The 16190-nt window shown below is 36.4% G+C and overlaps 1 protein-coding gene across 1 annotated transcript in view; it reads right to left on the bottom strand.

The window, feature by feature from the left end:
• Nucleotides 1-2894: 2894 nt before the first annotated feature.
• Nucleotides 2895-16190, bottom strand: part of LOC145995194 (armadillo repeat-containing protein 6 homolog) — a 32661-nt gene continuing 19365 nt past the window's right edge. Inside the window, exons 4-7 of the mRNA XM_083131750.1 lie at nucleotides 11013-11158; nucleotides 9140-9259; nucleotides 6624-6773; nucleotides 2895-3556 (exon numbers count right to left, since the gene is read on the bottom strand). Of these exons, the coding sequence (XP_082987876.1) occupies nucleotides 3344-3556; nucleotides 6624-6773; nucleotides 9140-9259; nucleotides 11013-11158 (629 nt within the window). The 3' untranslated portion in view covers nucleotides 2895-3343. The remainder of the gene's footprint in view (nucleotides 3557-6623; nucleotides 6774-9139; nucleotides 9260-11012; nucleotides 11159-16190) is intronic.

Genomic DNA, 16190 nt, shown 5'->3' with positions numbered 1-16190 from the left:
ATTTTCATTTTAGCGCATTTTTGTGGCAAATATCTGAAATTATACCTTCATGGTGTTTTTAAACTACTGTTTCAAATTGTAAGTCACATGGCTTATGCCTCTTGGTGAGAGTTTGATATCTTGAAAGTTATTTTTGGAAAGTTATTTTCCATACCCTTTTTTTAATTTTAAGGTAAGGATTTTTAGATAATGGAAGTTTCCCCGTATATACTGAAGGGTGCATAATGACCATAAGTGGCTACGCACCCAAAAAATTTAAATCAATCAATCTCACGTAACAGATACCGATATATTATTGCACCAAAAATTGGAATTATCTGTTATGTTTCCCAAAATTCGCATTTTTTGTTTTAGAACATTTTTCTGCCAAATGTACTGAAACGTAATACTTGATTGTGCTTTTAAACTATTATTTTAAATTGTAGGTCACATGGTCTACGTATTTTCGTGACAGTTTGATATGTTGGAACAGATTTTTGAGGAAGTAAAAGTAAAGTGCTCCCCTGCACTTTCCACGAAGGTGTATAGTAGTGTGGAGTTAGGGCCCCACTCTTTCTTGATCACGGCTGAAGGTAGGGGTGATGTGATCAGCACCACATTTCTGCTGCCTACCTTTATCCCTCAAAGTTTCCTGAAGGTACCGGCTTCATATGATGCTGGTGGAAAACATCCCGGTTCTCCCCCGCAGGGGATCGACCCCGGGTCTCTCGCATAGTAGTCAGACGCCCTAACGACTGAGCTCCATTATTACTCGCTCGACAAATGCCGATGGTGCGCACTTAGCTTGGTAATTCAAAACATATCTCGCATGACAAATACTGTAGATGTGGCTCCTGTTTGATGGTAGATAAGCACTCGATCTCTTGTTAGAACCCTGCCACTTTGCTCTGTGATCAAATGGTTTTGATAGAAGTTGAAAAAATCGTGGGAAATACATGATTTAATGTGGTTGTCGGAATTATCCCATGTACGTATAACTCTATAGTTTACTCTTGAGTAAAATATTGGAAAACTTGCATGTTCTATGTACACAAACATGGCCTAGAAAAGACAAGAATGTTGGATTCATGGAATTTTTCGTTGTTTTAGGACATTTCTTTAAAAAAAAATCGCTAAAAACGCCAACAATTCGCATTTTATGCCAAATTCGCAATATTTCAATATTTCGAATGAGCGAAAAATGTGTCCAGACATCACTGAACATACATAAACATAACTTCGCAAAAATTACCATGTTTCACAGTTTTGGCATTTGCGAAAAATCAATGTCCCTACTAATTGGACATTACTTTCTGCCCACCCCTCGTATAAATCAGTAGATGGAAAGTGAAAATTTAGCAGGGCTGGCAGAGAAAAGTCAATTCTTGAAGAAAGTGATTTGCTTTTATGATTGAATGATTCGAGTAAATATGATATTAAAATATTTACGTATTTATTATTAGTATTTTATTTCATAATATTGAACATTAACCTTACTCAGTGTGAGATTAATGATCATCTCTCATGAGTTTAAACAGACAGGACAGAGAGTGGCATTAATTTCATTGCAATACTAGTGTTGCAGTAAATTTGAGGTTGGGAGCATACACTTGCCAATTTTTATAACATTCACCAATGCAGATTTATGTTTCACTTTTTCATGATAGTATTCAATATATATCCCATTTGGTTGGATTCTTCTTGATATCTAAGAATAGTGCAATGTCATTGTAAACGTATGTTAACTTGTGCATCAGGATGATGAAAGAAAACCTTCGTAAGCACTGCTACATTAAATAAAGTGAAGTGAGCCAGAAGAGTAATAAAATTCCAGCAGCATATTTGCAGTCTAAAGCTCTTCTTGTTTATGCATGCAATTTTTGTTGGATGTTGCAGTCCATGCAATTTCTGTCACATGTTGTAGTGAAATACTATGTCGGGTGGTGATATTTGACAAAAAACGTATATATCAATGGAATCTATTTGTTTCCATGTTCCTTCAGTTTGCCCAACAAAATGCCTTACTACGACGTCGACAACTATCGGACAGCACCACCTGCTCTTATCCCCTCCATCTGTTGACAAGTCCCCTTACTACTCCCATACGGACAAAAAAAATAAATTATAAGGGCCTCCCCAATGGCGCAGTGGTAGCGTCGTTGCCTTGTAATCAAGGGGTCCCGGGTTCGATACCCGGTGGAGGCACATAGTGGTTCGGATCCCACTTTAAACTGTAGGTCCAGTCCCGATTAGCCTTACTGTGCATAAAGTGGACTTAAAACACCAAATCAAACCAAACAAAAAAAAAAATGATAATTCAATGCATTTTCCACGTAATATTTAGAGGCTTAACCTTTACTCCCCCGATGATACCATATGGTATCATCCAGAGTAAGGCCCGATGATAGCATATGATATCATGGTGCTGATTATGAAATAAATGTACTTTTTTTGGACCTTCATACTCTTATGTTTGGGTGGAAACTCTGACACAGGTCTGGAGCAAGCCTGGGAAATTCATATTGATGACCAATGTCTCCCACTCTCAGCAACATATCCATGCCACATTTCCAAACAGAGTTTCACATTTTGGCTCATTATTCAACTTGTATGGCACCCAGGAACATGAAACATGTTTCAATCTCTTTGGAAATGTCCATTCTTTGAGGAGAATACTAAAGTTCGTGCCTTCTTCCCCAATAGCGGGAGAAGAGGGGGCAAACTCCAGATTTTTAGTTTTTTTCATTGAAACACCTCTTCCTCGATCAGGTGTTCTAAATTGTACACAGTTACAATTTTCCCGGTTTTCCAGGTGTGTCGCCACCCTGGTTGCAGATTCTCTCTTTACTATGATTGTATAAAATGCAGTAAATGTGAAAAGATAGAACCAACCTAAACAGATATTCACAAGTTAATATTCTTGCAATAGCAATGTTTTTATTAAAATTTACAACAATTGCATTTTTTTAAAAGTATACAAATAAGTTATGCAACATCCTTATAAGATGTTTAAATGTTAAAAGTAACAAAAAAGTAATCTGTTAACAATTTCTGTAAATACAAACATCTTCCATTTAGTATGCACATTACTTGAAAGCAAATTATTCTTATTTGTCAGAACTAGTACCTTCCCATTTTCTGTTAGGCACAAAACTCTTCCACTTTATTATCCATGGTCAAATGAAAATTATATCTGAGTAATTATTACATTAATTCGAATTACAATAACAATATATATAACAATAACCAAACAAAAAGAAAAATTAGAGGAGATTCAAAAAAAAAAAAATAAGGTGAAGGGGTGTAGTAATGTCTGGTAAAGCACTTCTATTGTAATAAATTCAAACTGATGCAATCACTTGCTTCAGTTCAAGGCCCCACCTTTCCCAGTCCAAAGTTCCCTGAATTCAACCTTGCAGCCGAGATCTCTGAGAGCTGCTTTCACATGATCATCACAAGCTGCACCATGAGTTTTCATCGCTGTGCGAAGCAGATCTTCAACACCCTGTGACAAGAACTGATCTGTCAAGTCTTTGCTTCTTGCTACCAAGTTGCGAATAGCCAGGGCAGCATGTTTCTGAAAAACGCAATTGCACTCGTTAAAAAGATATGATCAACTCAGTGGAAGCGCTGGGCTGCAATTTTCCTTTATGGTGTGTTAAATTGCTAGTAACGTGTGTATCTCCCATGCTATTTTCTTTAGTTATGTTTTGTGAAAGTTATGTACAAGGTGCTGTTAAAAAGGCTTCTGAAAGAATGAACAAAATATGTACTAAGTTTGTCAATTCTTGTTTTAGGTTCACTTTATGCTCAGATAGGCTAACTAGTGTCATTGCCTATAATTCCAAAAAAATATATACTGCAGATTCATATGGATATATTCATAATGTTTCTTAAAATTTACTATAGTTTCCATGTGGAAGAGTTAGCTTTTCAATCACTGCTGATTGATTTCTTTTATTCTACTTCACTTTTCTGCCACTGTGAAGATAAGGAAGAAAGATAATACGATCAAACTGGAGAAAGGATAATCACAAACACTCACGCATGGACAGGACACAATAAAAGCTTCACAGAGAATTATACTGGCTGTGAATCTGGATGGCAGAGCTCATTAGTTTGTAAATGAAGTCCAGGGTGTACTGCATGAAATAAAAGTTGACATTGGATGTCTTCGCAAAGGGTAACCCCTTAGCCTTTCAATGAGAACAATAAACTCTTGAAACAGTTAAGTCCTTATAGATAGAATATCTACATATGTTCCGAATATCTGGGTAATGAAACCCACACACACAAATCTATAATTCTAATGCCCTAAATAATAAAAAATTCACTTCTTTTTCTCAGATATAGAGTTGATTTTAAGTTCTGATTGAACATTGAAAGTCATCAGTTTTTCCTCTTGCAAAAGGTCTGACTAAACATTTCTAATGTTTTGAATGATACATATGATTGGCAACTTTTCAATTGCTAATTTGTGAATCATCAAGGCGAGGCAATGTGGAATTGTGAATGAAGATATAAGTACAAATTGTAATGAAATGTGTCACAATGTCTGCCTGGATTTCAGAAGTCTTTTGTATTTCTTTACTCTATTTTAAGACAGTATCTACAGTCAATTCACATCAATCAAAATTCATTGAAAGTTATGTGGATAATAATTGGTAGAAACGTATTCATAACCACACAATTCAAGAGGATTAACACTCATTGCTTGACTAGTATGTGATACAGTCAACAATAAACCAAACTTTTGACAACATTTATTACACATGAGATGCAAGGTTTTACATAACACTACATTCAAAGTATGTATATTTGGCAATGCAACACTCCTGCCAGTGTCTGTACTGCACGCAGCAACATGACAGACTTGCTAACCACCAGGCAGTAGAAAGACAATTTTTATTTTTGACTGTACCACATATGTTAGTTGGAAAAAATTGCTATAGGTCCATAACAATGTACGAAAAAATATCATCTTATGTATTTTCCATAGAAAGATATCTTTCACACATAAACAGTAATAAGTAATTTTCCCCCAAAACTTTGTTAAGGTAGCTATAAAGTTTGCCATCTTGAAATGTGTCCATCGATTTCACTCGAATGTAATACAATGAAATTGCAGTTATACATTTTGCGATAGTGCATTTTTTTCTGGCAGTCCCTGCCAATTCCCCTAAGGTCGTGTATCATAATATTTCAGTTATACAACTTTCAGATAATCAATTTTTCAGTTATATGTTCAACGATAACAAGAGGTACATCCGTCTGTTGCACAATGCATCATTATCAAATTTCTTACAAAAGAAAGGGTAAAACTGGTTGAAATTTTAAAGAGACATTGAGCTCAGTTTGGAGAGTCCAGGGTCCATCACTACACCCCAGAGTGAAATCAGGCCAGCATGGACTGGCGGAAAAAGAAGAAGCTGGGCCAGTCAAGGCCAAAAGCCACGCATCAGCTGGGAAGGATCCTGCCACTTTTTTGGGGATTTCAGATGTGTCACTTTAATTTATTATTTTCATGAAAGAAGAACAGTGAATGCTGCTTACTACTGTCGACTCCTGGAAAGTGCTAAGGCTGCTTACCGGACCTGCTGCTTCATGACAATGCCAGACCTCACACAGCTGCAGCAACACATGACAAACTGAAGGAAATTCATTGGACACCAATTGAACACCCTCCATACAGTCTAGACTTATCCACCTGTGACTACCATTTGTTTTGGCCACTGAAAGAATCACTGGGAGGTAAGAGTTTTGAGGATAAAGCAGTAGTGGAAGAATTTACGTGCAACTGGCTGCGTATACGTCCGTCGACTTTCTGGGAAAATGAGAATTGCCAAACTCCCTATCCGCTGGCAAATGCGCATTTCAGTTGCAGGGATCTATCTAGCAAAGTAATGCATTTGTTTTGTATTTCTATTTTGTTTCAATAAATTATGAAAAATAAATTCCCATTTATATCTGAGTCACCCTCGTACTAAGGGAATGTAATTGAACCTGCTAACCTAATTATATATTTTGGTAAAGGTATGATATTTCACAGAAAGAAAACAGACACTAATATGGATGAAACCCGTAGGGCAAATTGATTTTCATTGCATGCACCTAAAAAAAAAAAAAACTCCTACTCCGAGAGACAAACGAAAGTATGGCCAGTTTGTGTAAACAAATATGTGGGACAAAAATACTATTCCCAAGGAAGGGACAGTAAGTATTAATTTTTTGCTTTGTACATGGATGCATGTGGCAGTTATTTTCTGTAATCAATTGTATGTTATCTAGACATAATGAAGGAAGAAGATTATCTTGCACATTTCAATGCAATATTGATGCTCTTATGTTTTGTTACTGGCTGTTATGATTTTGTATAATCTTATGATAAGTGACATTTGTTGATTTATTGTTTTAAAAAAATGCAACAAACTATCTACACTGCGGATATCGTTGAATATTTTCCTCTGAACCCACACCATAATTTCCATCAATTTGTGAATCCGTGGAAATTATTATTACTGAAGTATTTTGTTTCCACCAAATGCACAACAATGAACAATTTGAACTTGGGCCCAGTTCAGCAAGAAGAAATACAAATGAAGAATGTTGATACCATATTGATAATAAAAATCAAGAAAACTTACCTGAACGTTAACATCGTTTTTATGGATCTTCATTCCTTGTATAATTGTCTCTGCTGCTCCAGCTTCACATATTTCATAGCTGTTGCTCGGACTCCTTAATGACAATGAGGCTATAGCACCAAATCCATGCACTAGGAGTGGACCTGAAGACTACACAAAAACAATAATAATGCCAAAAAGATGTAGAAGTCACTGCAAGGTTAAAATTATTCAAGAAATAGAAATTTTGAATAGATGACAATGACTTAAGATATAGTTCAAAGATTTTTGGAAATCTGAGTGATAATTATCGTTACATAAGTTAATGCTATGCACACCACATTAAATGTATCATCATCAGCAGTGGCTCTAAGGGGAGAGCCGCCGTGCCATGGCTCTACCCTCAGAAAAAGAAAAAGCACTTGCTTTGCCAAAATATAGTTAAATTAATACATTTACGAACGAGGAGATTCGAAATCTCGTAAGCGTTCCAGCTTACGGCTGCCTCAATTCCTGCGCCGCATCCCCAGCTGTTCTCTCACTTGCTCTGGGCTAGCATAGTCTGGCCGGTGTGCAGAGGCCTGCGCGGAGGCATGAAAACGTCTCCACAGTTAACGAGCGAGGAGGTGGGGTGGCAGCCATAAGACAACCACTCATGCCAGCTTGCGTCGTGCCACGACGCGAGAGCTATCGCATTGTGTTGACATAGTTGCAAACTTCACAGAGAAGTGACTAATCTTGACCAATTTGTAATACTCGGAGAAGTAATTCGCGAGAAAGATACACACAGACACTCATGTGTTGCAACTGATGTTGACAACATTAAAGACATTTACTGTACAAAAGAATTGCCTAAATATCAAAGGGAATTTGCATCACCAGGGGATTTTTTACATTAATATTTCTAATAAATCACACGGAAAATCTATCAGTATAAGAATTTCACTTGGAGATACAATTCAATTTCTTGCATTGAATTCTAAAAATTGTAGATCTACAGTTCATTTAGCAGATAATCATATTTCAGTTGTTAGTAACACCGATCGTTGATGTACCGTCTGCTATGCTGGGGTTGCAAATTATAAACAAAGCAAGGCGAGAATACCGTGATCGACTCGGTGTCTCTAATTGTTCAGTGTTTTTCTTTTTAGTGAAGTGAAAGTGTCCGATGGTGTGTGAAAGGAAGAGTAGTTAGTAAAGATGAGTCAGATTAGAGCATTATTACATTCACCGTTTTCCAAGGTACAATACGATATTAAATTAAAAGTTAAACAACTTGGCTGTCCCACGCCAGATTTAAACATCAATTGTATTTAAAAATATCAAAAAAATGGTAAAGGTGACAGGCGTCGAAATTTTAATAGTCGCATTTATTTCCTAGAAACTCTGGCCGACCTCTGCACAGCATGCTACGATGCCAGGGATTGCGGATTCGAATCTCGGCCTGGGCAGCATGAGTGTTCTTTGTGAGTGTTCACTCATCCTTATCTTCACGATTAGCCAAAAGTAGTACAAATGCGAAGTAAAATAAACCAATCTTAGGAACTCTGAATTTTTGTCTGCAATTTTAGTAAACAAAGTTCCATTAAAATTACCTCTTTCATTAGATTTCTATGACATATGCTAGCAAAAATTTTTCGATTTCTTGATCACGTTGGCACTACCCATCATACTAGCTGCCAGCTGCCACTGATCATCATCAATGTTAATGTGAAACTGTTTAAAGGCTCGGCTGGAACCATTTCTTGAAATTTCATTTCCTTCAAAAAACCACTAGGATATTCCACATTCTGAAAAGTTACATTTCCTTGGAATTCTTTCTAGAAGATGCACGCACATTTATGTGACTTGCTTTTGCTGTTCATTCACAATAGTTTTGTGGCTATGTAAGCCTATTTTACACCACAGATATCTAGACAACAAAAGCAAGTCACACAAAAGTTCATGTGAATGCTTAAGAAGGAATTCTAAACAGATGTAATTTTTCAGAATTTGGAATATAATAGCATTTTTTCGAAAGGAGAGGAATTTTCAAACACAGCTTCCCTGCCATTGGCAAAAGGTCCAGCCAAGCCTTAAGTAATATGAAGAAAGCCTCTTAACTCAACTGTAAGGACAGCACAAAAATATTTCAAGCTGTAGCATGGAAGCTCAACTGTGCTGAAATCACTTGTCCTTCTTTGTTTGACTTCAACAGTGCATATTACTGTATTATTACTCTTTGAGGATTTTAAAGATAAGAGTATGAAAAAAACTAGTATCAAACTTGGGGAAAAGGTACAATTTCCGTCATTTCCAGTTCAGTTAATGATTCAATGCATTGCCATTGATATTTGAACTTAACAATAAGATATTGCCTTGTCTCATGCTGTTAGGTCTAATTGAAAGTTGGAATGATTTTCCAGTTTAGTTTCGTTGCCTTCTTTACATGAGAAAGAACATGATCACTAGTGCACTTACATTAAAGCTGACAACAGATGATGCTGTATAATGAGAAAAACAAAATTAATAAAAAATAAAAGTGAACGAAATCCTACCTGATGTCTCCTAATAACTGACATCAATAAAGGTGCAGATCCAGACTTGATAATTTCTATTTTGATATTATCATGGCCTCCAAGAACCCTTATAAACTTCATACACTGCCTGCACAATGCCTGCAAAGAAAAGAGTATCTCATTAAGTACAAACACTCTCAAGGCATAACTTGTGATGTAATGTTCATATTACATATTTAACGTACTGCATACAATGAATCTTAAGCATCTTAAAAACATGCTATTTATTGTCACAATTCACTTCTTGCACAAATATAGAATAATTTTCTTTAACCTCTTAACTGTGTAATTTTCAGCTGGTGGTGTTACCCTCCCTGGGTATTTCTACCTGCTATTCTTTTAGAGGAAGATATGGATACAAGTACAACTGAAGCTGTTTTCATCTTCTAAATTCACATTTGAATTCACATGCGTGCACTACACTGTGTGGTTAGCTTAGGAAATGTTGATCTGACGTAATGTCTACAGACACGCTTTCACTTGGTGAAATCTTCTCCTCCTGTACTGATAAACGAATTATTGGAATCCTCTCCAAAAATATCACATTGATCTTCCTCATACAAAACTTCTTCAAGCACTTCAAATATACCTTTATCAGTGAGCATGTCATGTCTTTTTGTTTCTGGCCACATCCTGTTAGATTCTTACAACAAACTGTCAAACTGTGGCTTTTGAGCTTCCAAATTTGCAGCATTTCAAAGTAATCATCATAAAGGGTGAACATTCCCACATTAGCCGTGGGCGGTTATGCCACCTAGTGCAGAAACCTTCAAACATTACAAAACTATCGCTACATAAGCCATTACTTGTCATACCCAGGATACAGAATACACTGTAATATACAAGTGACAGGATGGTCCGTCATACAAATTACAATGAAGTGATTCTTGTAGACAAATTCATCATGCCCATTTAACAGGTTAATACTAAAGTTACTGGGTCTATCTTTGGTCTGCATTTAGATAGAATTGTTGTGAAGGATTTCATGCTTTTCTTTCTTGACACACTGGATTTGTCTGTTACACTTGTGTAGAAAAATCTTGGCATTACTGATGACAAGGCCTGATGCAAAACTTACTCAGAATCACGACTCTCAGCAATGTAAGGCATCAGGACTATTATAAAAGTAAAAGTATTAGAATGCCAATGAAGAAGAATGAAGACAGTGAATCGCTGAAATTGATAAGCAAATAGGTAAGTATTTTTTAGTAAAAATTACACAGAATTATTACATATTTGTGAGAAAAGTGAATGTTAACTGGTTAAATGTCAACTGGTAACAGCATTAATAACTATGCAATACATTCTAATATGTATATGACCGACTCTACACAGGAATAGGATGAGGAAAAGTGCCAGAAGGGCAGATAAACAAAAATGACGAAGGAGACAGTAAACACTTACCAGACAAAATAGAAGACATTGATATTTCACGGGACATATCACATTTTAATGAGAGAAAAAGGTAGCACAGTGTCACTTAGTACAGGGGCACTGAATACTGACGGTAGTGTCGGTAGTGTTGCCAGAAACTGTTAATAGGTAACGAATATTACGTACTATCACCAGTGTGGAACTTTTTCCTTGAATGACACTCTTAAATTTCTAAATATGCAGTTCTCCTTAAGGTAAAACCTTTGCAAAGCCTTAATGGAGCATTTGCCACTTAATACGAAATAGGTAAAATCTACAGGAAACAAACCAAGAAGTTTGGGATTATGTGGAAAGAACACAGAATTATGTAGGCACTTGGAGTGAAGCAGCTACAACATAAAATACATGAGAATCTGACTCTACATCAGAGAACGAAGGCTACCTAACTAAACATTCCCAGTAAGCAAGCAACTTTTACCTCACTTTCTGAAAATGTCATCAAAATATCCATCACAGTCTTCAAGCCACCAGCTTCAAATACTTCTTGGCAGTACTCATGCCTCACACAGAGAGAGGAGATAGCAGATAAAAGCAAACTCAAGGTCTCTTTGTCTTCTTGAAACTCTGTGAAAAGAAACAGTAACAATAAACTACAAAAAACTGGCTCCTACTTGAGACACCATGTATGTAACTAAAACACTGAAAGGAAAATTATTTTCACGTTTACTTAGTCAGCGGCGGTGCCAGGATTAATCATCAAAGGGTGCTGAGGGGGTGCAGAAAGAAATGTAGGGGGTGTGATACTGAAAATAAGGAAAACCATGAAATATACATGCAACCTTTCAATACTAGGGAGCAAGGTGCCAAAAGTGTGGGGGCAAAAATACCAAAAAGCGTGGGCAACTGCACCTCTAATCACCGCCACTGATTAACAAAAATTACTGACTGAAATGAAATTGTTTGTGTGAAATATAATAACTTTAGATTGACATTCATTTTCCAGGCAGGCTGTGTGTGCCCCCTTGCCTTCCTCCTGGACTTGCATGATGATATGTATTAAGTCTTATACTCCAAGAAAGTGGTCGTACAGTGTAAACGTTCAGATTCACTTTGCAGTCTTATTGAACTATGTAGTGAAATAAAAAATTAAATTATCCTTGTCTTTAATTTTGAACCTTTTCAATGTAACCAATGGAGGTACCAAATACATAGTACATTGTACATTCCGTCTGCTACTTCAGGACAAAACGCGAAGTGCACAGCAACTTCATCTTCGTTAAAATCCCTTCTGTCGCACTATCCCCAATAACGAACTGTAAAATGTCTTCCTGAACATTGGGCCTCTTTCTAACAGGTTTTTAAAAAGCCTGAAATGGTACGTTTACTAGACATGTTATGTGGAACAAATATACAGGACATATTAACAAGAAAACTACCCTTCACATTACAACTTGCCTTAAATGAAGGGCTTGGGTGTAAAACATGGTAAGTGACATTTTGGTCATTTCTGAGTTCATTAAGAAAAAAGGTTATTAGAAACTATACTGTAGATAAATTGTTTTCGTGTTGTGTTTACCGATTTCAGAAGGCTTCACTGAGTCCAATGCAAATTGTATGATATGGCAATTTCACTCGACAATTGAAGGATGGCACATTTTACTTTGTAACTCAAAAATAACCAAAATGTCACCATGTTTTACACCCAAGCCCTTCAAATAATTTCCCAAGCACGACTTGGTCAGTGACTTGTTGATACCTTGAAAGCAGCTGAAATTTTTGCTCCAGTGTGAGGAAGAACAAACAGGCGGAAATAAACCGTTTATCAACAATGCAAACGAAAACGAAAGAAAAACATAACTCACATTAATCCGCCAGTACAGGAAAGTATGTATATCGGCACCTTTTTCAGTGTTTGCCTGATGCATACAATAATAATGACTTCAGTACCTAACATTCGACGCTCGATATGACATGACATAATATGACACTCTAAGTGTTTTCAGTTGAACATAGGGGGTGCTGAAGAAAATTAAGGAGTACGCAAGCACCCCGTCAAGAAAGTGGTGCGCAACAGAAAATGTGATCCAAATATGAGAAATGAGCCTCAGAGCTAACTTTAGGACTCAATAACTTTGGAACTATTGATCACAGCCAAGTGATATTTACACACCAAACAAACCTCTCAAAAAGGAACACGTGTATTGCATCAAAATACCCTCAGCTTGTTTAGATTAGCAAATAAAATACCCTAAAATATGCCTTAAAAAACCTTATGTGGCAAAAAATGCATATCTTGTGTGCCTGCTGTTACAACTGTAATCCAACCAAGAGGGTGGCATTAATTTTTCTAGTAACCCTGATGTGAGCTCAGTATGCACACATTATGTCGTCTCCATATATATAACCCAATCCATATTATATGTGGTTGAATATGCAAGAAATTGAAAAACACTAGAAAATGGTGGATTTTTGAAATGGTGTAGCACAAAAGGGACAAGAGGTATCCAAGCCCAGTTGCATACACTACATAATTAGATCTAATGTATGTCAAAATTTCAACTTGTTATTCCAAGGCCCTAGTGCACAGAAAGGTAGATCCTTAAATGCCCAGCGCGTTTTCAGTGGGAAGTTTAAAATTGCGCAAGGTTTTAAATAAAGCTTTATATCTCTGTAACTATGAATGCCATAGTTACAAATTATAGCTTGTTTCTTTCAGTACAGTTTCAGCTATATGCCTATTGTTGAAAAGATTCAATTTGCACTAACCAAATAGAAGAAGAAGAAGACGAAAGTTAATAATCTTATTTTTTCTTTACAAAATTTGAATTTCGTCAGGCCCCTACATAGGCAATGCAAGGACATGAGGGTTCAAAACAGTTCCTGCATATTACCTAATATGTATTTCATTCTCGTAGCAAGAATTGTGCATTTACTGAAGACACTTTCGTGAAAAATATTTTGTAATATAAAAGCCATGCTTTTAAGGGGAAATTTAAAATTCCAAAAATTGTTATCTCGGAAACTATGAATCCTAGAGTTAAAACTTATTTCAAGTTTTCTTTCATAGACAGTAGACAATACACCAATGGTCGAATAAAAATATTTTTTATTTATCAAGTAGAAGAAGAAGAAGAAAGTTAAATAAAACTATACTTTAAGAGTTTTAGATTTCATCAGGCTCCCCACATAGGCAATGCCGGAACGTTATGGTTTAAAACTGAACCTACATATTGCCGGATACTGTATATGTTTCATTCTCGTGGCAAGAATTGCGGGCTTGCTTCTGATACTTTCGGAGAGAAACTATAATTCTAAATATAAAAACAGTATATTTTTTCGGGGCAAATTGCACCCACTCCCCAATCCCGAAATATATTCAGAATCAAATTGACCTTTACTAAATACAAATAGGATGCTTATGGCTCTTTGTGTAGTACTCAAGACATGTATCTCTTAAAATTGGCTGAATCGTAGTATGCTCCAAAAGTCGAAAAAACAAAACAAATGTGGCGTATTTCACGTCTGAGCGTTTATTGTTTAAAAACATGTATTGGAACAGATGGCCACTTTTCTGTATCAACCACAAAATTCGGCTTTAACCTTGCAAAAAATCACTAGATAGGAAGTAGACGATTATTTACAGTTCTTTAGACATACATTAACAGAGTGTATTGACTATCATAGGACACCCTTTCATTTCAGAAAAGGAATGGAGATGGATAATTAAATATTCGAGTACCACAGGTAAAAAGGTGTGACGGGACCTACCTTCCAAGATAGAACTACAACATAGCCGCCATATTGAAATCTGCTATCTTATGTATCTTGGATTTGATTTTTTAAATTGGAAAGGGTTACATACATATCATGTGAGACTCGCATATGATATATATCAAATCGGGCCATTTTTTTAACCACATAATTTCATTTCTGCAATTAGATTTGTTATGCCATATGTGGTGTGGTACGAAAGTTATTAGCTAAATAAATTATAACTACAACATCCAAGTGACCACATGATGTGCTACTATTTTGTGTTACCCATATGCCTAAAACATCTGGAGAAATGAATTATGTTGGAGGCCTTTAGGATTCCTTACTGCAGGTAGTCCTTGCGGCACCCATATTCACCCTAAATGCACAGCGCTAGCTTGAAATGATGCAGGAGACAAGTCTTCTCTTCAATTCTTAGTGAAGATGGCAATTTTCCCTGTTATCTCCAATATAACGAAGTTCCATCATGGTATGGAGCAAATGTTCGTCAATGTGTCGATATGAATTATCTGGTCATTGGATTGGTTGGCATTGTCCAGAGGAATGGATTTCCAGATCAGCCGACCTAACCCCCCACTTTCTAACTGTGGAACATCTGATATCTGAAAATCCGCTACAAAGATAACTTGCAGGAACACACCCTGGAAAGCTGTAACATAATATTTCCAGATATTCTTGTGCGGGTGCATAATGAGTACATTACGCTCTGTGAGCAGCCACAAAAGGAGTAGCATACTGACCACATCACATAGATACATAACAAGTGGTCCTTTGGAGGAATACTGCTGACATTTTCATCTGCCAGCTGGGAAACAGAAGCAATTAGCAATCAGTTGAATCCTATTCGACTGACATCGAACATATTCATGCCACTAGACACTGAATGCTCCTAGCGGGATGAAACAAAATAATAACACTTAAATACACCACATATGGCAAAGTGGATTGCAGAAAGGTATTTCTGAGGGAGAAAAATCCTTGCCTGATGCCTAATGACAACCTTCCCTTTTAAAAATAACTAATACGAACCCAAGATGGAGGATTTCAGTACGGTGGCTATTTGGAGTTCTATCTTGAAAGGTAGGTCCTGTCACACCATTTTACCTGTGGTACTTGAATATTTAATTATCCATATCCATTCCTTTTCTGAAATGAAAGGGTGTCCTATGATAGTCAATTCACCCTGTTAACGTATGTGTAAAGAACTGTAAATAATCGTCTACTTCCTTTCTAGTGATTTTTTGCGAGGTTAAAGCCCAAGTTTGTGGTTGATACAGAATAGTGGTCATCTGTTCCAACACATGTTTTTAAACAATAAACGCTCAGACGTGAAATAAGTCACATTTGTTTTTTTCGACTTTTGGAGCATACTGCGATTCGGGCAATTTTAAGAGATACATGTCTTGAGTGCTACACAAAGAGCCTTAAGCATCCTAAAGTTCAATTTGATTCTGAATATATTTTGGGGAGGGAGGAGTTGGTGCAATATTCCCCCGAAAAAATGTACTGCTTTTACATTCAAAATTATATTTTCTCTCCGAAAGTATCAGAAGCAAGCCTGCAATTCTTGCCACGAGAATGAAACATATATCCGACAATATGTAGGTTCCGTTTTTAACCATAACGTTCTGGCGTTGCCTACATGGGGGCCTGATCAACTTTAAATTTCGTAAAAATATATTTTTATTTAACTTTCGTCTTCTTCTTCTACTTGATAAATGAAAATTAATTTTATTCGACCATTGGCGTATTGTCTAGTGTGTACGAAAGAAAACTGGAAGTAAGTTTTAACTCTAGGATTCATAGTTTCCGAGATAACAATTGTTGGAATTTTAAATTCCCATTAAAAAGCATGGCTTTTATATTACAAAATATTTTTCTA

Source organism: Lepisma saccharinum, chromosome 11, assembly GCF_977018435.1.
Source record: "Lepisma saccharinum chromosome 11, izLepSacc3.1, whole genome shotgun sequence".
Classification (NCBI taxonomy): Eukaryota; Metazoa; Arthropoda; class Insecta; order Zygentoma; family Lepismatidae; genus Lepisma; species Lepisma saccharinum.
Note: the sequence above shows the minus strand (reverse complement) of the source record. Positions and strands in the feature narration are given on the sequence as shown.